Source organism: Orcinus orca, chromosome 9, assembly GCF_937001465.1.
Source record: "Orcinus orca chromosome 9, mOrcOrc1.1, whole genome shotgun sequence".
In the NCBI taxonomy this organism is placed as follows: Eukaryota; Metazoa; Chordata; class Mammalia; order Artiodactyla; family Delphinidae; genus Orcinus; species Orcinus orca.
The window spans coordinates 91513677-91530044 of record NC_064567.1 but is presented as its reverse complement, the minus strand read 5'-3'; the positions used below and the strand labels follow the sequence as shown (position 1 = coordinate 91530044).

The 16368-nt window shown below is 40.8% G+C and overlaps 1 protein-coding gene across 4 annotated transcripts in view; it reads left to right on the top strand.

Annotated features, from left to right (window-relative positions):
• VPS41 (VPS41 subunit of HOPS complex) overlaps positions 1 to 16368 on the top strand; it is a 192715-nt gene that overhangs the window by 159709 nt on the left and 16638 nt on the right. For all 4 annotated transcript variants that reach the window (XM_004263331.4, XM_033438469.2, XM_049714911.1 and 1 more), the window contains 5 exons: positions 4105 to 4232; positions 5948 to 6092; positions 8020 to 8061; positions 8211 to 8261; positions 11064 to 11201. In XM_004263331.4, the coding sequence (XP_004263379.2) occupies positions 4105 to 4232; positions 5948 to 6092; positions 8020 to 8061; positions 8211 to 8261; positions 11064 to 11201 (504 nt within the window). The remainder of the gene's footprint in view (positions 1 to 4104; positions 4233 to 5947; positions 6093 to 8019; positions 8062 to 8210; positions 8262 to 11063; positions 11202 to 16368) is intronic.

Genomic DNA, 16368 nt, shown 5'->3' with positions numbered 1-16368 from the left:
TTTGTGATTGTCACAACTGGGGAATTGGCACTACAGGCATTTAGTGGGTGGTGGCCAGCAAGGATGCTGCAAAACATCCTACAGCACACAGGATAGCCCCGCTATGACAAAGAAGTATCTGTCCTCAAGTGTCAACAGGACTGAGTCTGAGGACCCCTGATATAAACAGAGAAATTATTACGTTACATGCTGGGTGCTCTAATAAAGCTAGCCACGAAACGTGGTGGGAAGACTCAGCGTTCACCCGCTTCTGACTAGAGGAAAAGATGGTATTTCTCGTGGGCAGGTTCTAGACAAGGCTGGTAAGCTCTTTATCAGAGCTGGTGCTGAGACGATCCATCAATCAGGAGATATCGGACCACTGACTGCTATTCTCCAGTTTCTGCCCAAACTTCAAAGTCTTTCATAAAAGTGGCAGCATCTTGGGCTCCTTATAAAGTTCGGGGACCTAACCCAGTGATCAGTTTTCATTTTTGGTACCTCACTGTATGTTGCAGGTTGTCACTGCCTTTGTACATTCTGATGTTATGTTTTGAAAATAAGGAAGACTTTATTTACAGCTTTTCTCCTTCCCACAAGAATGCGGAGTGGCTTGCGGAAAGGTTAATAGATAGAATGGAAATTCCCTAGCAGTCCAGTGGTTAGGACTCCGCACTTCCACTGCAGAGGGCCTGGGTTTGATCCCTGGTCGGAGAACTAAGATCCTGCATGCTACACGGTGCAGCCTTAAAAAAAAAAACCACCAAAAAGAAAGGTTAATAGATAGAAAGAGACAATCAGAGAGGGAATGAGAAAAAGAACTCCTGTGTTTTGAATGCCTACTGAGATACTTTTTTAACAAATAACCGATTCAATTTAAGGAGGAGTAATAATGCAAACACTATATTTTAACTCTGAGATGGTTTTTAGCGCTTAAGATCTAAAGGGACCTTTAAGATGGTGCACTTTTATCCTGATAACTCGCACACTTGGTCAGTTACTCGCACACTTGGTCAGTTACACTTGTCGGCCACGTGTTCCTGGATACGTCAGATTCAAGCATCCTGTTGCCTGTGTGACCTATGTAGTTCCTTTACTGTTCCAAGCCTGTATTCTCATCATAGGAAGGGACTACGTGCTTTCGGATGAATTAAACTTGAACAACGTATTTCTTTAATAACTGTACAAACTAGAAGGCAGCATCTCTTCATGCTCTCTTATCACCATGTGCTCTGTTACCATAATCCAGTCTTCCCTACCAGCATGGGTCTGTTCCTTTCCAGGTCTGTACGGAAGAGTCTATGGTAATAGTTTCTGCCATTTGTGCTAGGTGCCAACTGCCAAAGTCTCGGAGCTTGGTTTCTATTCATTTCCTATTCAGTCCAATTCAGCACATCTTTATTTAGAACCTACCATGGTCAACAACTGGGCTGAGTACTTATTTGGATCCAAGAGAAATAAAAACACAGTCCCAGGCTTCAGTGGGCTTACAGACTGACTGGGGAGACTGTGTGAATAAGCTTTAAGCAACTAGAAAATAAGTAAGACAGGCAGAGCAAGGTGTTTTAAGAGATCTAATGAGAGGCCATTATTGGCCTTAGTTATCGGAAAAGGTTTCTTCTGTGAAGGCTTACAATGGACTTCTCTTTCTCTCCAGTATGTTCTGAGTACACAGAGTGGCTGTCATAAATTTTCCATCTTTGTACATCTTCCCAAAAGAAAGAAAATTATGAGTGTTCTGTGAAAACGATGGAAAGAGTATGAGCTTTATTTTGAAATACCGAAGCTTAGTATACTTGTCCTGTTTTTAAAGTAATGAAATTTAACCATAAAAAAGCAATTTTATTATTTGTATGACTCTGTTACAATTCATGATTCAACCCTCATTTTTTCAAGAAACTGTTTTAAATCCTGTATCGTTAAAGGTGTCTTTGTTAATTCATATCTGGAAAACTTTTGACTGAGACTGAAAGAAATAAGCATGACTCAAAGCTTGTAGATGTTTTTTCCTGAATATTTTAGGGTGTCTGCCTGGTCAGTACTATTAAGAAGTTTATAAATAATTTGGTTTGTCATAAGCTCTTATAAATAATTCGCATTTTAGCTTCCATCATTCTCCGTTTCATGTTTAATTTTGAATTGTCACATAATTAATCAGATAGCAGTGTGCTGTAGCAACATTTTTGATCACATATAATGTGGATGAAAATTTTGTGCTGCTAAATATAGCACTAAACGTCAGATTAAAAATAAAAATATATGAACAGTATTTTCTTGGAGGTACTGGTTCTTCATAACTTCTTTGTACGGGTTTCTACTGAAATGCATACAGCTTTGCCTTTTAATTTACAGCCTAGCAGAATTATTTTAAATAGTGAAGTTTTGCTTCGTAATATTAATGACAAATGTATAAGCATGTTAAAAATGGGACAATTTCTATGGCATTTCATTTAATGAATAGTCTTTAATCTTACAGAAAGACCCGAATGAACTTTCTGACCAACCCGATATGATGGGCACCAGGGGGTTCTCTGATTTTGCCACTGGATGGTAATAGCTCCCTGATTACTCTGTCCTCTAATTAATGATAAAGGCCCCAGGGGTGATTTCATCAGTATTTTTTAGCACATTTATTCAAAGGTACACAAAACCAGTTAAGCAGAGAAAAGCCTAACGTGAAATGTGATCAATGTTTATTTCAGTTTACGTTGGAGTCCTCAGCTTTTTATCGCACAACATGACCTGTCATTTTGTCTTATTTTGTATTAGAAGTTGGCAGTACTGCAAGGCCGTTGCCTGAATCATGGAAAAGGGGAAAAGGAGCCAGGCTTTCTTCTCTTCCTGAACAGTATTACCACTGGTTTCAGGTCTACTGAGAGCTGCCAGTATTGGGGTGGAAATCTTTTCAGGACTTTTATCTTATAAATTGTAGAGTCTTAAGAAAACAGAAACTTGATCCAACATATTTTGATTCAGAGAACATTTCAGTGTTCTGGTTTAGTAGTTTTATGAAATGTATCCTCTTTACTTCGTGACTCTCCTCCCCAAATCTCTCAAGTCAAACTGCAATCATGTTCATATGAAGGAAGGTTGCAGTTTGAATGGAAAATGTGCAGCCTCTTCTGGTCTTTTGCCATCCTTGCTAGGAGTTTCTTTGGCAGAAAACAACTATAGTCCCGATTATTTCTGTGATTTTCTTCTTAGCAAATCCTGGTAGTTTATAGAAGCAAATTCCACCACACAATTTTCATTTCTAAATATCATTTAAACCAATTCAAAGTAGTTCATTAAAGCATTTGTTATTTAATATAAATAATATGATTTTTTTCAATAATGTGAAGATTGTTACTTCTATTTGCTACCTTTGAAAACATCTACAGTTTTGTTTTTTTTTCCCTAAAAGTTGTCAAGGAACAGTAAGTAAATAGCTCCCCAGTACTTTGAGTCACAGGGGCTAAAGTTGAGAATCAGGACGGCACGGCTGCCCAGAACACTGGCCAAGAATCAGTGCTGGAGGGAAACAAGATCCAATCAGGGGGTCTGGAGTTTTCTATCAGAACCACAAAATTTGAGATCGAGAGAGAGTCAGGGTAAGAGCAGGGGACAGACTTGAACCAGTGTCCTAAATCCCCAAACAAAACTAGGTTTTGAGGCACGAGTGGAAGGAAGATAGAGATGATAACCTGTTGAAGGTGGGATGCCGGGTGATTCCACTGTGGAGGCAAAGCCACTGTGTGCTCAGTACTGGCTGTGCAGCTGACTTGGACAGTATATGTAAGATGTTAAAGATGTTCTCCAAGTGTTACCGCTAGTCCAGAATGAGGAGAGAACAAGTCAGACCTAAACTCTGCCTCTGCAGTGGCACTTGATGGAAGAACCTGGGGGCCTTGCTTCCTTGTGCATTTCATCCAATCACAAGAGAAGGGATGGCGAATGGGAATGCGTATGCGGACATTGTGTGCCTCCCTCACCACCCGTGAAAACTGATGATATGTTTATGGACCAATGTTTTAACCCTAATGTGATCTTATCTGTTCTCCATGAATAGTTTTAGGAATTGTATGAACTCTTTGGATTGTTCTTCTGTTTAAAGAGTGTCCTTCCTCTGTTCTCCCCCTTGGTTAGGGTTTTGCCACACTGATCCGAGAATGGCCGGGAGATCTGTACAACAATTCAGTAATAGTTCAAGCAGTTCGGGATCATCTGAAGAAAGACAGTCAGAACAGAACCTTACTTAAAACCCTGGCAGAATTGTGAGTATATTTTAGCGCTTCTTTTTTCCAAATCAATCTACATGAAAAGTCTTTCCTATTTTAGATCTGTCAAACTGAATTGGGAGGATGCAGATCTATACTATTTTCCTATATTCACTCTTAGTAAAAATCTTTCGTAAGCCTCCGGTCAACAACGAGAACATAAGGTAAGGAAATTGTGTGAAACTTACAATTGTAATGTCATCTGCTTCCCAGAGGAGAGGAACCCTAACCAGAATCACTTGGTAGAGGCAGTGGTTCAGGTAGGGAACGGTGCCAGGTCTTAGACTCCGCAAGCAAATCGGTTTCCCAGTGAGGTGCTGGATTCTGTCATTCTTGGATCTGCAAGTCAGTAAATTTCTCAAACCACAGACTCTTTACCTATAAGATCACAGGTGACAATTCCTTATGGGATGGTGTTCATGAGAATCTTGCATGATACCACTACACCAGTGGTGCAAGGGATGGTTTTTTTGTGTTTTTTTTTTTTTGCGGTACGTGGGCCTCTCTCTGTTGTGGCCTCTCCCATTGCGGAGCACAGGCTCCGGATGCGCAGGCTCAGCAGCCATGGCTCATGGGCCCAGCCGCTCCGCGGCATGTGGGATCTTCCCGGACTGGGGCACGACCCCGCGTCCCCTGCATCAGCAGGCGGACTCTCAACCACTGCGCCACCAGGGAAGCCCCAAGGGATGGTTTTAATGAATTTTCATCATCAAGAGCTAAGTGCAGTGCCTGGCATTGAATTAGGGCTTAGAAAACGGAAGCCTGGTTAATGCTTTTCATATTCATTGGGTGCTTTCGGTGACCGGGCTTTTGCCATATGCCTATGACGCAGAGGTATATAAGATACACCCATGCCCTCTAGGAACTTTGGTTTAGTGAAACAAGCAGCACACTGCAGTTAATCTCAGAGAGACCATCCCGCTTCAGCCCCTCAACACTCCCCCCGCCTCAGACAACCCGCTGCAGCATCCTCTTACATCTTTTGCCCAAGACCAAGAAAGGTACACCAAAATGGCCTAGAATTTCAGGGCTGCTTAAGACTTTGCACAGAAGGGGACACGTGTGTGGCCTTCTGAGTTGGAACACTAAGGAGTTTCTTCTGGAAACTGTTCTAGTTTTCCTTGGATTCTGTAGTACTAACATGGTACTAGTAATACTAATAATTCTGTAGTGCTAAGAATGGATTCCCAGTGCAGTTTAGGTTCTGTTGGCATTTAGGAGCTGGCTTAGGGAATTAAGCAATGTGAAAAACACTGTTTCAACAGAAAAACACATTTAAATTTTATACAACCTCCTTACGGAGAAGCTTTTGGAATATCATCCCTTTGTCAGCTGAACACTGCTTGTAAGAATTTTAACTGATTTTTCTGTTGCTAGCATAAGAATTTCCTTCATGTGGGGTCGTAATTTCTTTGCTATATGGATTTCTCTAAAAATTTTTGAGAGTTTACTTTTTTAAGAAAAATTTTATTAGTTGAATATTGTAAATATTCTAAATTTTTGGTGAGATGGGAAGCAAGGTTCTGACAAAGAAGTACTTATTGGTCACCTATAGTTAAATCCCAAGGAAAACTTTTCTAAATAAAGTTAGCTTTTCTCTCTAAAGAAGTTTTTCAGTTTTCATTAATTTACAACACGATTTACATGTGTGTATCTGTGTGTCTTATTAGATGTGTTGGTGAACATTAATGTAAAAACTTTTGTCTCACCAGGTACACCTATGACAAAAACTATGGCAATGCTCTGGAAATATACTTAACGTTAAGACATAAGGATGTCTTCCAGTTGATCCACAAGCATAACCTTTTCAGTTCTATCAAGGATAAAATTGTTTTATTAATGGATTTTGATTCCGAGGTAATGTGTTTCTTTTTTTTTTAAATTTTGATTCTTTTAAAATTTTTATTGGAGTATAGTTGATTTACAATGTGTGTTAGTTTCAGGTGTACAGCAAAGTGAACGAGGTATAATGTGTTTCTTATTTTCCTACTGGTAAATTATTTGTGCTGTCCCAAGGTTTTAATAGTTAGACATTTGTCCACATGCTGGAGGAGTTGATGTCACATAACTTGGCTGCATGCTGGTCACGTTCAGAGCCTTCTGACCCTCCCTGGATGTTACTCTAGTAGTCGGCATTCAGGAATCCTTTACTTGATGTGGTTCTTCTGTAAAAGCAATCATAATTTGACGTGGAACTTTTGAAGTTGTGTGTGTGTGTATGAAATAATTTTATTTTGGTAAAACCATTCATATAACTCATAGAAACAGAGAATCTAGCCATATGCTTTAGCTCATTCAACCCTATTAATTGTACGTCCCAGAATTCAACTTTTACGTAAACTATTTTGATCCATTTGTTGCAGTTTTATTCCTTGGTGTTCACAGCTTTAGCATGTGGAGTTTCCACTGGTCTCAGATGATGCTCAGACTGATATATGTGGGATGCATCACTTTATTACAGGACAGATTTGAAGAGTGCAGTGCTTGTCTCAGGAGGGCACCCTACCTCCACAGCTCACAGGGGCTCTTGTAAAGTGATACAGACTGCGTGTTTTAAACAAAGAAAAGTTAATGCAAGTGCTAATGATGGAAAGAGAGAGATTCCTACAACACAGTGGTTCTTATTCCAAAAAATCGAAATTTTAGTTAAAGAGTAGAACCCTTAAGGCTCTAAAAGGGTCACTTGAATTTTTAAAAATTTTATTTTACTGTATTTAGTGGTATTATGTGTTATATATCTATCACGTGCTATATATTAGTCTTCACACGCTTCAACTTAGGAGCTAAATCTACTTTTTTCTGAAAGATGCTTTTATCCCATTTTTCATACTGAAGGAGTCAAGTCCCTAGGCAGTACAGATCTAAAAATAATCAGTGCAGTTCTCAGGAAGTTCAGGGGACAGAGGTTCTGCTTTTCTGGCAGAAGATGATTAAGAGGATGAGAAGCTTATATAGAAATTAATTACATTTTCCCCATATCCAGTCTCCCCTTACGCCGACCCCACTCCCGTGTGTCCCAAGAGCCTAGTTTTGCCTATGAAGCTATAGACAAAAGTTGAATGAGCTCAAAATAATTGCTATTCAAGAGCATGGACCCAAGTTAAGGAATCAGAGAACTTTCTAATTAGAAAATAACTTAAGGATAATCTCTTCCAACGTCCTAATATTTCAGAGAGAAAAAAATGTTCGCAGCGGACAGGTAGGCAATGTAATAGCAGAGTCGAGGACAAGACCCAGGTATTCTGTATGAGGCTCAGTCTGGTGGGCTGTCTTCCCACTACCTCTTGCTACAGGCACTAACTTGTGTTTCATGAATGTTAATGGTGGCTAAAGTCAATTCTAAAAATCCATAAGCTTTATATCGTTATGAAGCTTCAGCTATCTTTTTTCTTTTTTTTTTTTTTCCTGACTCTTCTCCTCTTCTCCACATAAGACCAGCTTCTTGTATCTGTGGAATCTGTAGAGGGACTCAGTCAGTATTCAGGTGGCCAGAAGCAAAGCTCATTTTTGTGGTACTGCAAACTCTACAGGTGTTTTGTATTAGTGAGTCGTAGCAAGGCACTATTTTAAGTCTATGCAAAGCACAGAGACCTCAGATTAAAACACATTTTAAAATGCATTTAGAAATATCTCACTGAAGGACGATTGTAAAGCTAAGAACCTTCTTATCTGTGTAAAATAAGCCCTCTGCCTTTAATGGTGATACCTTATCCAATACATTGTATTCTGTGTTCTCTTTTTTCTATGGCAAATTTCAATGACTGGTTATTTTTTCATATTGCAGAAAGCTGTTGACATGCTTTTGGACAATGAAGATAAAATTTCAGTGAGTGCCTTTTGTTTTTACATGTGTTCAAACAGATGAGTGTCTGGGACTGCTATCGCCATAAAGAAGAGAGATGTTTATCAGATAATTTTGCAGCTATGTTTGTGTCCTCCTAAACTCTACATTAAAAAAATTTTTTTTTTCTGTAGATTAAAAAGGTAGTGGAAGAATTAGAAGACAGACCAGAGTTGCAGCACGTGGTAAGCATGACAGTCCTCTTCTTTTGCCCTTTGATTGAACAGGAAGGCAAATCACCTTACAGTATTGGTTTGAGAAGACTGGAGTGAACACTTCAGGTTCATATTCAGATGGGAGGTTTGACCGCAAACAACATTCTGTAATTATTATAATGCAGCATCTGCTCTGAATCCAGATGAGGAATTAATAATAGCTCAGGTACTTTAACTGACTCACAATAGAATTGTGATTAAAAGAAAAACTTTATCACATTTTTGTGTTATCAAACTATGCCTGGGAGTAAGCACCTTCCGTTGACTGGAAAACGCAACCTGAAAGTTGAGAATTATGTTTTATTTGAGCACATTACTGAGAACTATAGCCTGGGAAAGCAGCCTCTCAGATAGCTCTGAGGGACTGTTCCAGAGAGGTAGGGGGAACCAGGATATATAGGAGTTTTTGCTGAAGGAAAAAACAACAACATCATCAACAGATTACAGCAGACATCAAAAGATTACTGCTAATCACACACACACAAAAACAGACATCTCAAGTTAATGATTTTAGTGCCTTTCTCTGTATGGGAAGATGGGAGAGTCTGGGCTCATTGAAATTATTCCTTATACATGCGGCTTAACTATCTCGGGCCATTAGTGTTTTTCTCCATCCTGAATTCCCCTCAGGGCGCACTGGGGGCTGGGGGTTGGCAAGGAGCTGCAGTGTCTGAGGGCTTGATGGCGGGCAACATTCCTTGTTTACCAGAGTGACGGGCAGTGTACAGTTCATTTCTGTAGTTACCATTTATTATAACTATGGCATAAATTACAGCAAAGCCAGTGCCCTGACCTGCGCTCTGTGGATATCAAGTTCTCCTGCCTAGGAAACACCACACAGCCATTCCGTGTTCAGGACCACAGAGCGATCACAGAACAGAGCCTTGTTTTTTTGTGTCTCACCCTGACATTCCTTGCGCCCGCTTCTCTCGTGTGGTCTTGTGCTGGTGCCAACAGTCCCCTGATTCTAGATTTCCTTTGCGGGGGTTGGGAGTTACTTGGATTCTCTGCATTGCTGTCGTCACGGGCGTAAAGCAAGACTAGGTGTTTTCCACGTCCTTTCAAAATTATACAAGAGAAGTCTTAAGTGAAAATAGGGATTGTTCCAGGAGGACCGTGGACATCAAATAAGATGAGGACTCTTGTATCTTTGCCCACCTCTTTGCACCCCAGGAGGGGGGTTAGGAAACAGCGTTTTATTCTAGTCCGTTTTATGCATTGACGCCTTTGAAGACTCCAAGATAGGAATGTGAGGTACTTTGGGGTTTTCTTTTGTTTTGTTGTTTTTTGCTCAGAGGTTGTACAGATGCTTTTGCCCTTTTGTTCATGATTGGAAATGTCCCGATTACCTGCTGACCCAAGCAAGGTACCTCTGTGCTGGCCACCGTGGGATTTGTTTACAAAGCAGTGATTTCTGGCCTCCTTGAGCCACGAGACAGGATTACAGGCAGGACGTATCTAATGACAGTGTCATTAGGGCAGTGGTGGAATGGTGGTGGAGCTCACACTGAAGTGGCCCATCTTCCCTGTCAGGCAAGGTAATGTCTCTATAAATCTGCCCTGAAGGTGTGACAGAGCCTTCCAAACCTGTCTGCATCTCTGGGAAACTGCAGTGTGTCCAGCTCACACGCTGACCCTGCGCCAGTGTACTGGCCGGAGACTGCATCAGACTGTGGAGTTCTGTCTGACTCCCCCCACCTTCTTGCCTGAGGGCAAGGGGAGCAGGTAACCCGAGGAAGGATTTCTCAGTGTGCTTGTGTCCTGGTTAGGCTTCTTTAGTGACCACGTGCAACAGCGAATGTCAAACTCCAGTGACTTCATTCCCAGTCACACCTTCAGGGCCGGCTGACGCTCTGTGTTTCTGAAGAACCAGTCCACTCAAGGGGCGAACGCACTTGGTGTGATGAAGTCCCCCCCGCCTCAGGTGGGTTCTGGGGTGTTTGTGTACGTTTAACATGAACTAGACATTGAATGTCGATTTCTGGCTTCCACACAATATATTGATAGACTTGCCTCCAAGTAGAAAGTCAGTCACTTACTCCCTTGGAGGTCCATTAACTCTTTCAGATGGTCAGGGAAAGGAATCAGCTTTGAAAATGGGTTCAGGACACCTGTACTTTTCTCGATTTTTTTACTTTTTGAGGTCACCAGGAGAGGCAGCATTTCATTGCAAACACAGATCTCAGTAAGACTTAAGGAGAGAAGATGCAGAACGTATGAGAATTAATTTAGGGCTTGCTACTTGAGTTTTTAAGAACATGCTCTTGTCTCATGACTCTACCCCCTTTTACATACAGGATGAGAATTTTTATGATCCAGGAACACCACTGATCAAGCATTTCGTTTCTGAGGTGAAGTAGATGATTGTGATGGTATTAACCATTCCTGTCACTAACAGTTCTGTGGTGCCGAGTACGTGCCAGGCATGGTTCTGAGTGATTTACAAATGGTAACTCATTCAGCTCTCACAACCACCCCCGGAGACTTTTGCAGATGGAGAAACTAAGTCCCAGAGGTTAGTGACCTGCCCAAGGTCACACGGTCAGTAGCAGAGCCAGGTCACTCGGGGCCATTCTGGAGAGAATGTCAGCATATCCTTGCTCTCCCCAAGGTGTTCTCCTTTCCACTTTCCCTTCACCTAGAGATTTTTCCTGAAAACTGCTTTTCTGCCAGCCTCTCCGTGGAAGCTGTTTGGAACTGAAAATAGCAGTGTTAAACAGGTATTGCTTTTCTTATGTTAATATTCCTGGTTTATTCCTTTGTTCTTTTTAGTATCTGCATAAGCTTTTCAAAAGAGACCATCATAAGGGGCAGCGCTACCACGAGAAGCAGATCAGCCTTTACGCTGAATTCGACCGACCCAACTTGCTTCCATTTCTCCGAGACAGTATCCATTGCCCCCTTGAAAAGGTAAGTCACAGACGCCCCTGCTCAAACACTTCGAGGTGAGAGAGTCATCACTGTCGGTAAAAGCTCTGGGTTTTCTCAGTCTTCCTGTCTCTGCTTAACCATCCCCATTCCAGGGGAAGCCTTGCTCTCAAAGCAGTAGGTTTTGCTGGGTATTCTGATGAGAACAGGAGGTCCTATTGGATTCGATTTTGGTGAGAAGCTCAAGTATTTCTGTGCCAGGTTTAATTGGAAGAAAGGTTTAAATCCAGGGTCTAGGACTCAGTCAACCATAAAACACTGTCGGGAGTCTGAGGCAGTTTACCAGCATCAGGGTGGGACCTCAGAGTCAGCCTGGGACGGGGACACGGACCGCCCCAAGCCGGAGGCAACTGCCCCAGCTGGGACTCAAAGTTGGTAACGTCAGTCCTACACCCCCTCTGCTTTAAATACGCACCTTATATATTTTTGTATTTCTCTCTCCCACTACATTCCATTATAGTTTCAATAGATATAATTACTAGTCTCTCCCACCATCCTATAAATTCTTCAAGGACAAGGAGTTTGTCTCACTCATTTTGATAAACTCAGTAGCTGGCACTCATTAGACACTAAATGTTTTTTGCATCCTGACCGAGTTAGTGAATGGATAACTTGATACACACGAGGTTCTAGTTAGGGCTGAATATGAACTAGTAGGTGTTATGAGCCTGCTGTTTCAAAATAAACTATAATACTTACTATGTGTGTACTAGAAACTGGCTGGTAGAAGACCATCAGTTTTGTTTCCCATGGTTCTTCAAACCATCTGGAATACTCACTACCACCTACAAGTGTCTTACTAAATTCAGATGGCCAGAGAGCAAGTACTTTTCATAGTTACCTGTGTGTATCAACAAAACATACTTATTTGACCCATAAGAGATACGTACTAAGAAGGTGACTGATAAAGCGACTTTTCTAGTTGCTTCCTCAGCCCATGATGATTAACTTCAAATGTACTGAATTTACTATGAGCCAGTTTCAGCTCAATGCATTTTCAAAATCTGCAATTAAAAAAAAAAATCTTGCCTGCATATTAGTTTATGAAAGACATTAACATTTTATGTTCGGCCCCTAAGGCTTTTTCTCAAGAATAAATTTGGAAACACATCATCTTAGAAAAGCAAACGTTCCTCTCTTTTCTCACTTTAGAATCTATCATCTAGAAAAAGAGGGAGAATCTTACTCTTTGAGTGCCCGTTTGTTTTTGTCTCACTTTTGGAGGAAACATCGTTTGTTTCCAGGAGGATGTGGCTGTAGCCCGCAGACTCCTCAGCCAGAGCCCCGCACGCAAGCGTGATCAGCACCCACCCAGGCTTCCTTCTTCCCATTCACTGAACACAGGTGCAGAGGGCCCACAGAGATTCCATAACGTTCGTGTCTGGAACACACTTTCAACCCATGTGGTTTGCAGTTTTCCAGTCCGGTAGTGTTCAACAGAAGTCACACTGCTCTGCCCGCAAAGGGAGCATCAGAAAATCTCCACCCCACACATGGTACTTCTAATACAGAGAACTCACTTGCAGCATTGTGTAGACCTTTTTGAGTTTTTCTCTCTGATCTGCTGAGAAGAACCAGTTGCATGTAAGAGAACTCAACACAAGCATCTGAAAACAAGTATGTTTTAAATAGTTCTTTTTTAAGTTATCTCATGTTTTCCAGTGAAAGAGAATTTTGAACAAAATGGATTCGAGATGGTAGTGGTGGAAACATGTCATTATAATCAAGTCAATAATCCACATTTTTAGCTTTCATGTTAAAGGTCACTGAGGCATCTTTATAAGAGATTATCTTTGCACCAGACTCCACTGTGGGAAATCTGTATATTTGCAAAAATATACCACTATCCTTGCTCAGGTACCCCAAGCCGTCTTAAAGCAGATTTTCTTGACTTTAACTCATTAAGAATCTCATTCCTTTCTCCCTAGAAACAAGAACTCTGTGCACACGTAATCATCTTAGAAACAAATTCCTTTTACGTTTACTTGTAACATGAAAAAAAGCTACCAATTCATAAAAAGCAAAGTAGATTTTCCCTCCATTAAAAGCATCCTACTAAAATATGACACAAATGAATTTATCTACGAAACAGACTCAAAGACATAGAGAACAGTTTTGTGGTTGCCAAGAGGGGTGGGCGAGTGAGGGATGAATTGGGAGTTTGGGATTAGCAGAGGCAAACTATTATATATAGAACGGATAAACAACAAGGTCCTATTGTATAGCAACAGGGAACTATATTCAATATCCTGTGATAAACCATAATGGAAAAGAATATGAAAAGGAATGTATATATAACTGACTTTGTTGTACACCAGAAATTAACACAACATTGTAAATCAACTATACTTCAATAAAATACTTACCAAAAAAAAAAAAGAAAAAAGCATCCTAAACATGCTGACGGTAAAATGAAGGTCATGGGGTACAGATTCACCTGTTTTTGTCTAAAGAGAGACTCAGAAAATTTGGTCTCCGTTTCTACTGAATATAAAGTTAAGAACTTAAAAAATTTAATCCCCCCTTCCACCCACCCCCAAGACATCTCTACTTCAGAAGAGTTTATAGATTGTTTAGTCCAAAAGACGTTGAGGTTGTATTTTGGTGTTTGTTTCTATTTTAAATGGGAAGTGTTTAAGGTTTCACGGCATTCCGAGCATGTGGAGTCACTACTGTAGATAATTCACTTCCAACAGAATACAGCTCCGTCTTCCTCATTTCTGGTTGTCTGCCTTTGCTGGCATTGGGTAATCGCTGAGCGAAGGGGTGACATCTTCAAGAATCCAGGTCAAACTTATTTTGACTTGATTGAAATGCCTCAGTCAATAGCATTTGGCTGGAAAGTTTGTAGAGACTTTGCATCACATTAGAAGCCCTTTAGGAATGTAGTTACCAAAGACCAGAGTTCAGGATTTAAAATCACCACAACTCTTACATTCCAAAACGAATCATAAGTTTTTATGAAACTGTTCATTCTAAAGGAGATACAGGGTGGGTAGGAATTTATAACATGTACAATTTGAAAAGACAGTAAACATAGGCTTTTAAAAAAAATAGTATCCCTGGGCTTCCCTGGTGGCGCAGTGGTTGAGAGTCCGCCTGTCGATGCAGGGGACGCGGGTTTGTGCCCCGGTCCGGGAGGGTCCCGCATGCCGTGGAGCGGCTGGGCCCGTGAGCCATGGCCGCTGAGCCTGCGCGTCTGGAGCCTGTGCTTCGCAACGGGAGAGGCCACAACAGTGAGAGGCCCGCGTACCGCAAAAAAAAAAAAAAAATAGTTTTTGTTGTACTTCATCATGTGTGCTGTGCTTTCATGTTCCTTGTTTTTATTTAATCTCTACAAAAGTGCAGGTCGGTGGATAAAGTCATTTTATCCATGACAAGCTGAGTCTTCAGAAGTTGAAAGAAACAACCCAAAGTCTAGAGCTACTAAGTCAAAAGGCCAAGACTTGGAACCTGGGTCTCAACTTCAGGTCCCGTATTCTTTCCTCCAGGATGAGAAAACATTTTTCAGGTTTAAACAGTTAATTAAAATTACAGCAGTAACAAAGATATTCCTTAGTACTGCAATAATCATGAAAGACATCGGTTTTTAAACTGCTCTTTCTTCTGTAATTTCCAGGTATGGTCATCAGGCACTAGTTTTCGTTTGCAAACCTGATTTGCTTATGCCTAGAATAGTTAAAAGCGGAGTATCAGCTTTATTATTAATACCTCAATCTAGGATCGCTCTCGTATCTAATGGCATTCACAAGGTGGCAGTATTTATGAATTTGGAGGCATAAAGTGGGAGATGCACAGTTTATAAATTTTCCTTAAAGAAATTAAAAAATAAGACTGGATAAAAGATGACAGGGTCTAAGGCTAGGTAGAAATCATCATATAGTCTATATAGTTGATAAGGTTTCTGTTAACCCCAAATTTCTAACTCTGTTACTTACCTTTACATTAAATCAGGAGAAGGAAAATTAAAATATTATTTTTGCATCATTTTTTACTCAATTTCTGTTATTATTGTCTTGTCACTTTTTTGTTTTCTATTCTCCTTTTCTGAGCTTGTGTGTGTGTGTGTGTGTGTGTCTCCTGTTGGCTTTAAAAATCTTTGTTTCCCTACTCTTTTCCTCTAGAGGGCGCTCTATGGCTCAGGAACATTCAAGAATCTAAAATAAGAAAACATGCTTTTATGCTTTACTTGTGTCAGTAATAGAAAAATTCTGTGTGCCAGAAATTTTTTTCTACACTTTACTCGAAAGTCCAGAGATTTCTAGAGTCTCTACTTTCTCATATATGAGAAAAGGGTTATTCAAAATACTGTTAGGAACTCGTCATAAAACATTTATAAATCTGTGAAGTTCAAATTGCGGAGACCCAGATCACCTCTGAGCTTGGTGTTACACATCTGCCTGCCTTCCAGACCACTCTTGACTCCAGATCAGCCTTCAGACATTTCTTCCCACATGAATGGTCATTTCTGACAGTCCAGCAGTGATGAAAATGGGCTACAGTCTACTCTAACAAGGTAGCCACTAGCCACATGTGAGTAATTGAAATACGGATAGCGAGGAATGGAAGTTTTAATTCAAATTTAAAGAGCCACCTATAGCAAGTGCCTACTATCTGGGACAGCTCAGGTGAACCTTCAGGCCACAGACTCTCTTTGTGGTTTGAGACCCTCATGTTTTCAAGCATCCTCTTGTGTTCAAGAACAGGAGGGTGCCTCTGTTTGCAACTCCTGAGTGGTACCTTAAAGTGTCAGTGAATTTCCAGGTACCCAGTTGACTTATGGATACCTTTTAGTAATACACCACTTTAAGCATCATACTCATCTTTATTCACATTATCTTGCTCTAAACATTCTATAATACCTATCCAATTTTATGACTGTTACCGAACACGAGTTTCTGTGCCCGACACACAGTGAGGCCAAACCAAAACATCGGCGTTTGGAGCAGAGAAAGTTTTATTGCAGGGCCATGCAAAGAGACGGGTGGTTTGTGCCCCCCAAAAACCCGAACTCCCCAAAGGGTTTCTGCAAAGCATTTTGAAAGGCAAGGTGAGGGAGATGCGGGGTTGGTTGCTGCAGACTTCTTGGTGTAGGAATCCTTTGTTCTTGCAGCTGTCCACGTAGGTCAGGTCAGGATGTTCCTGTAAA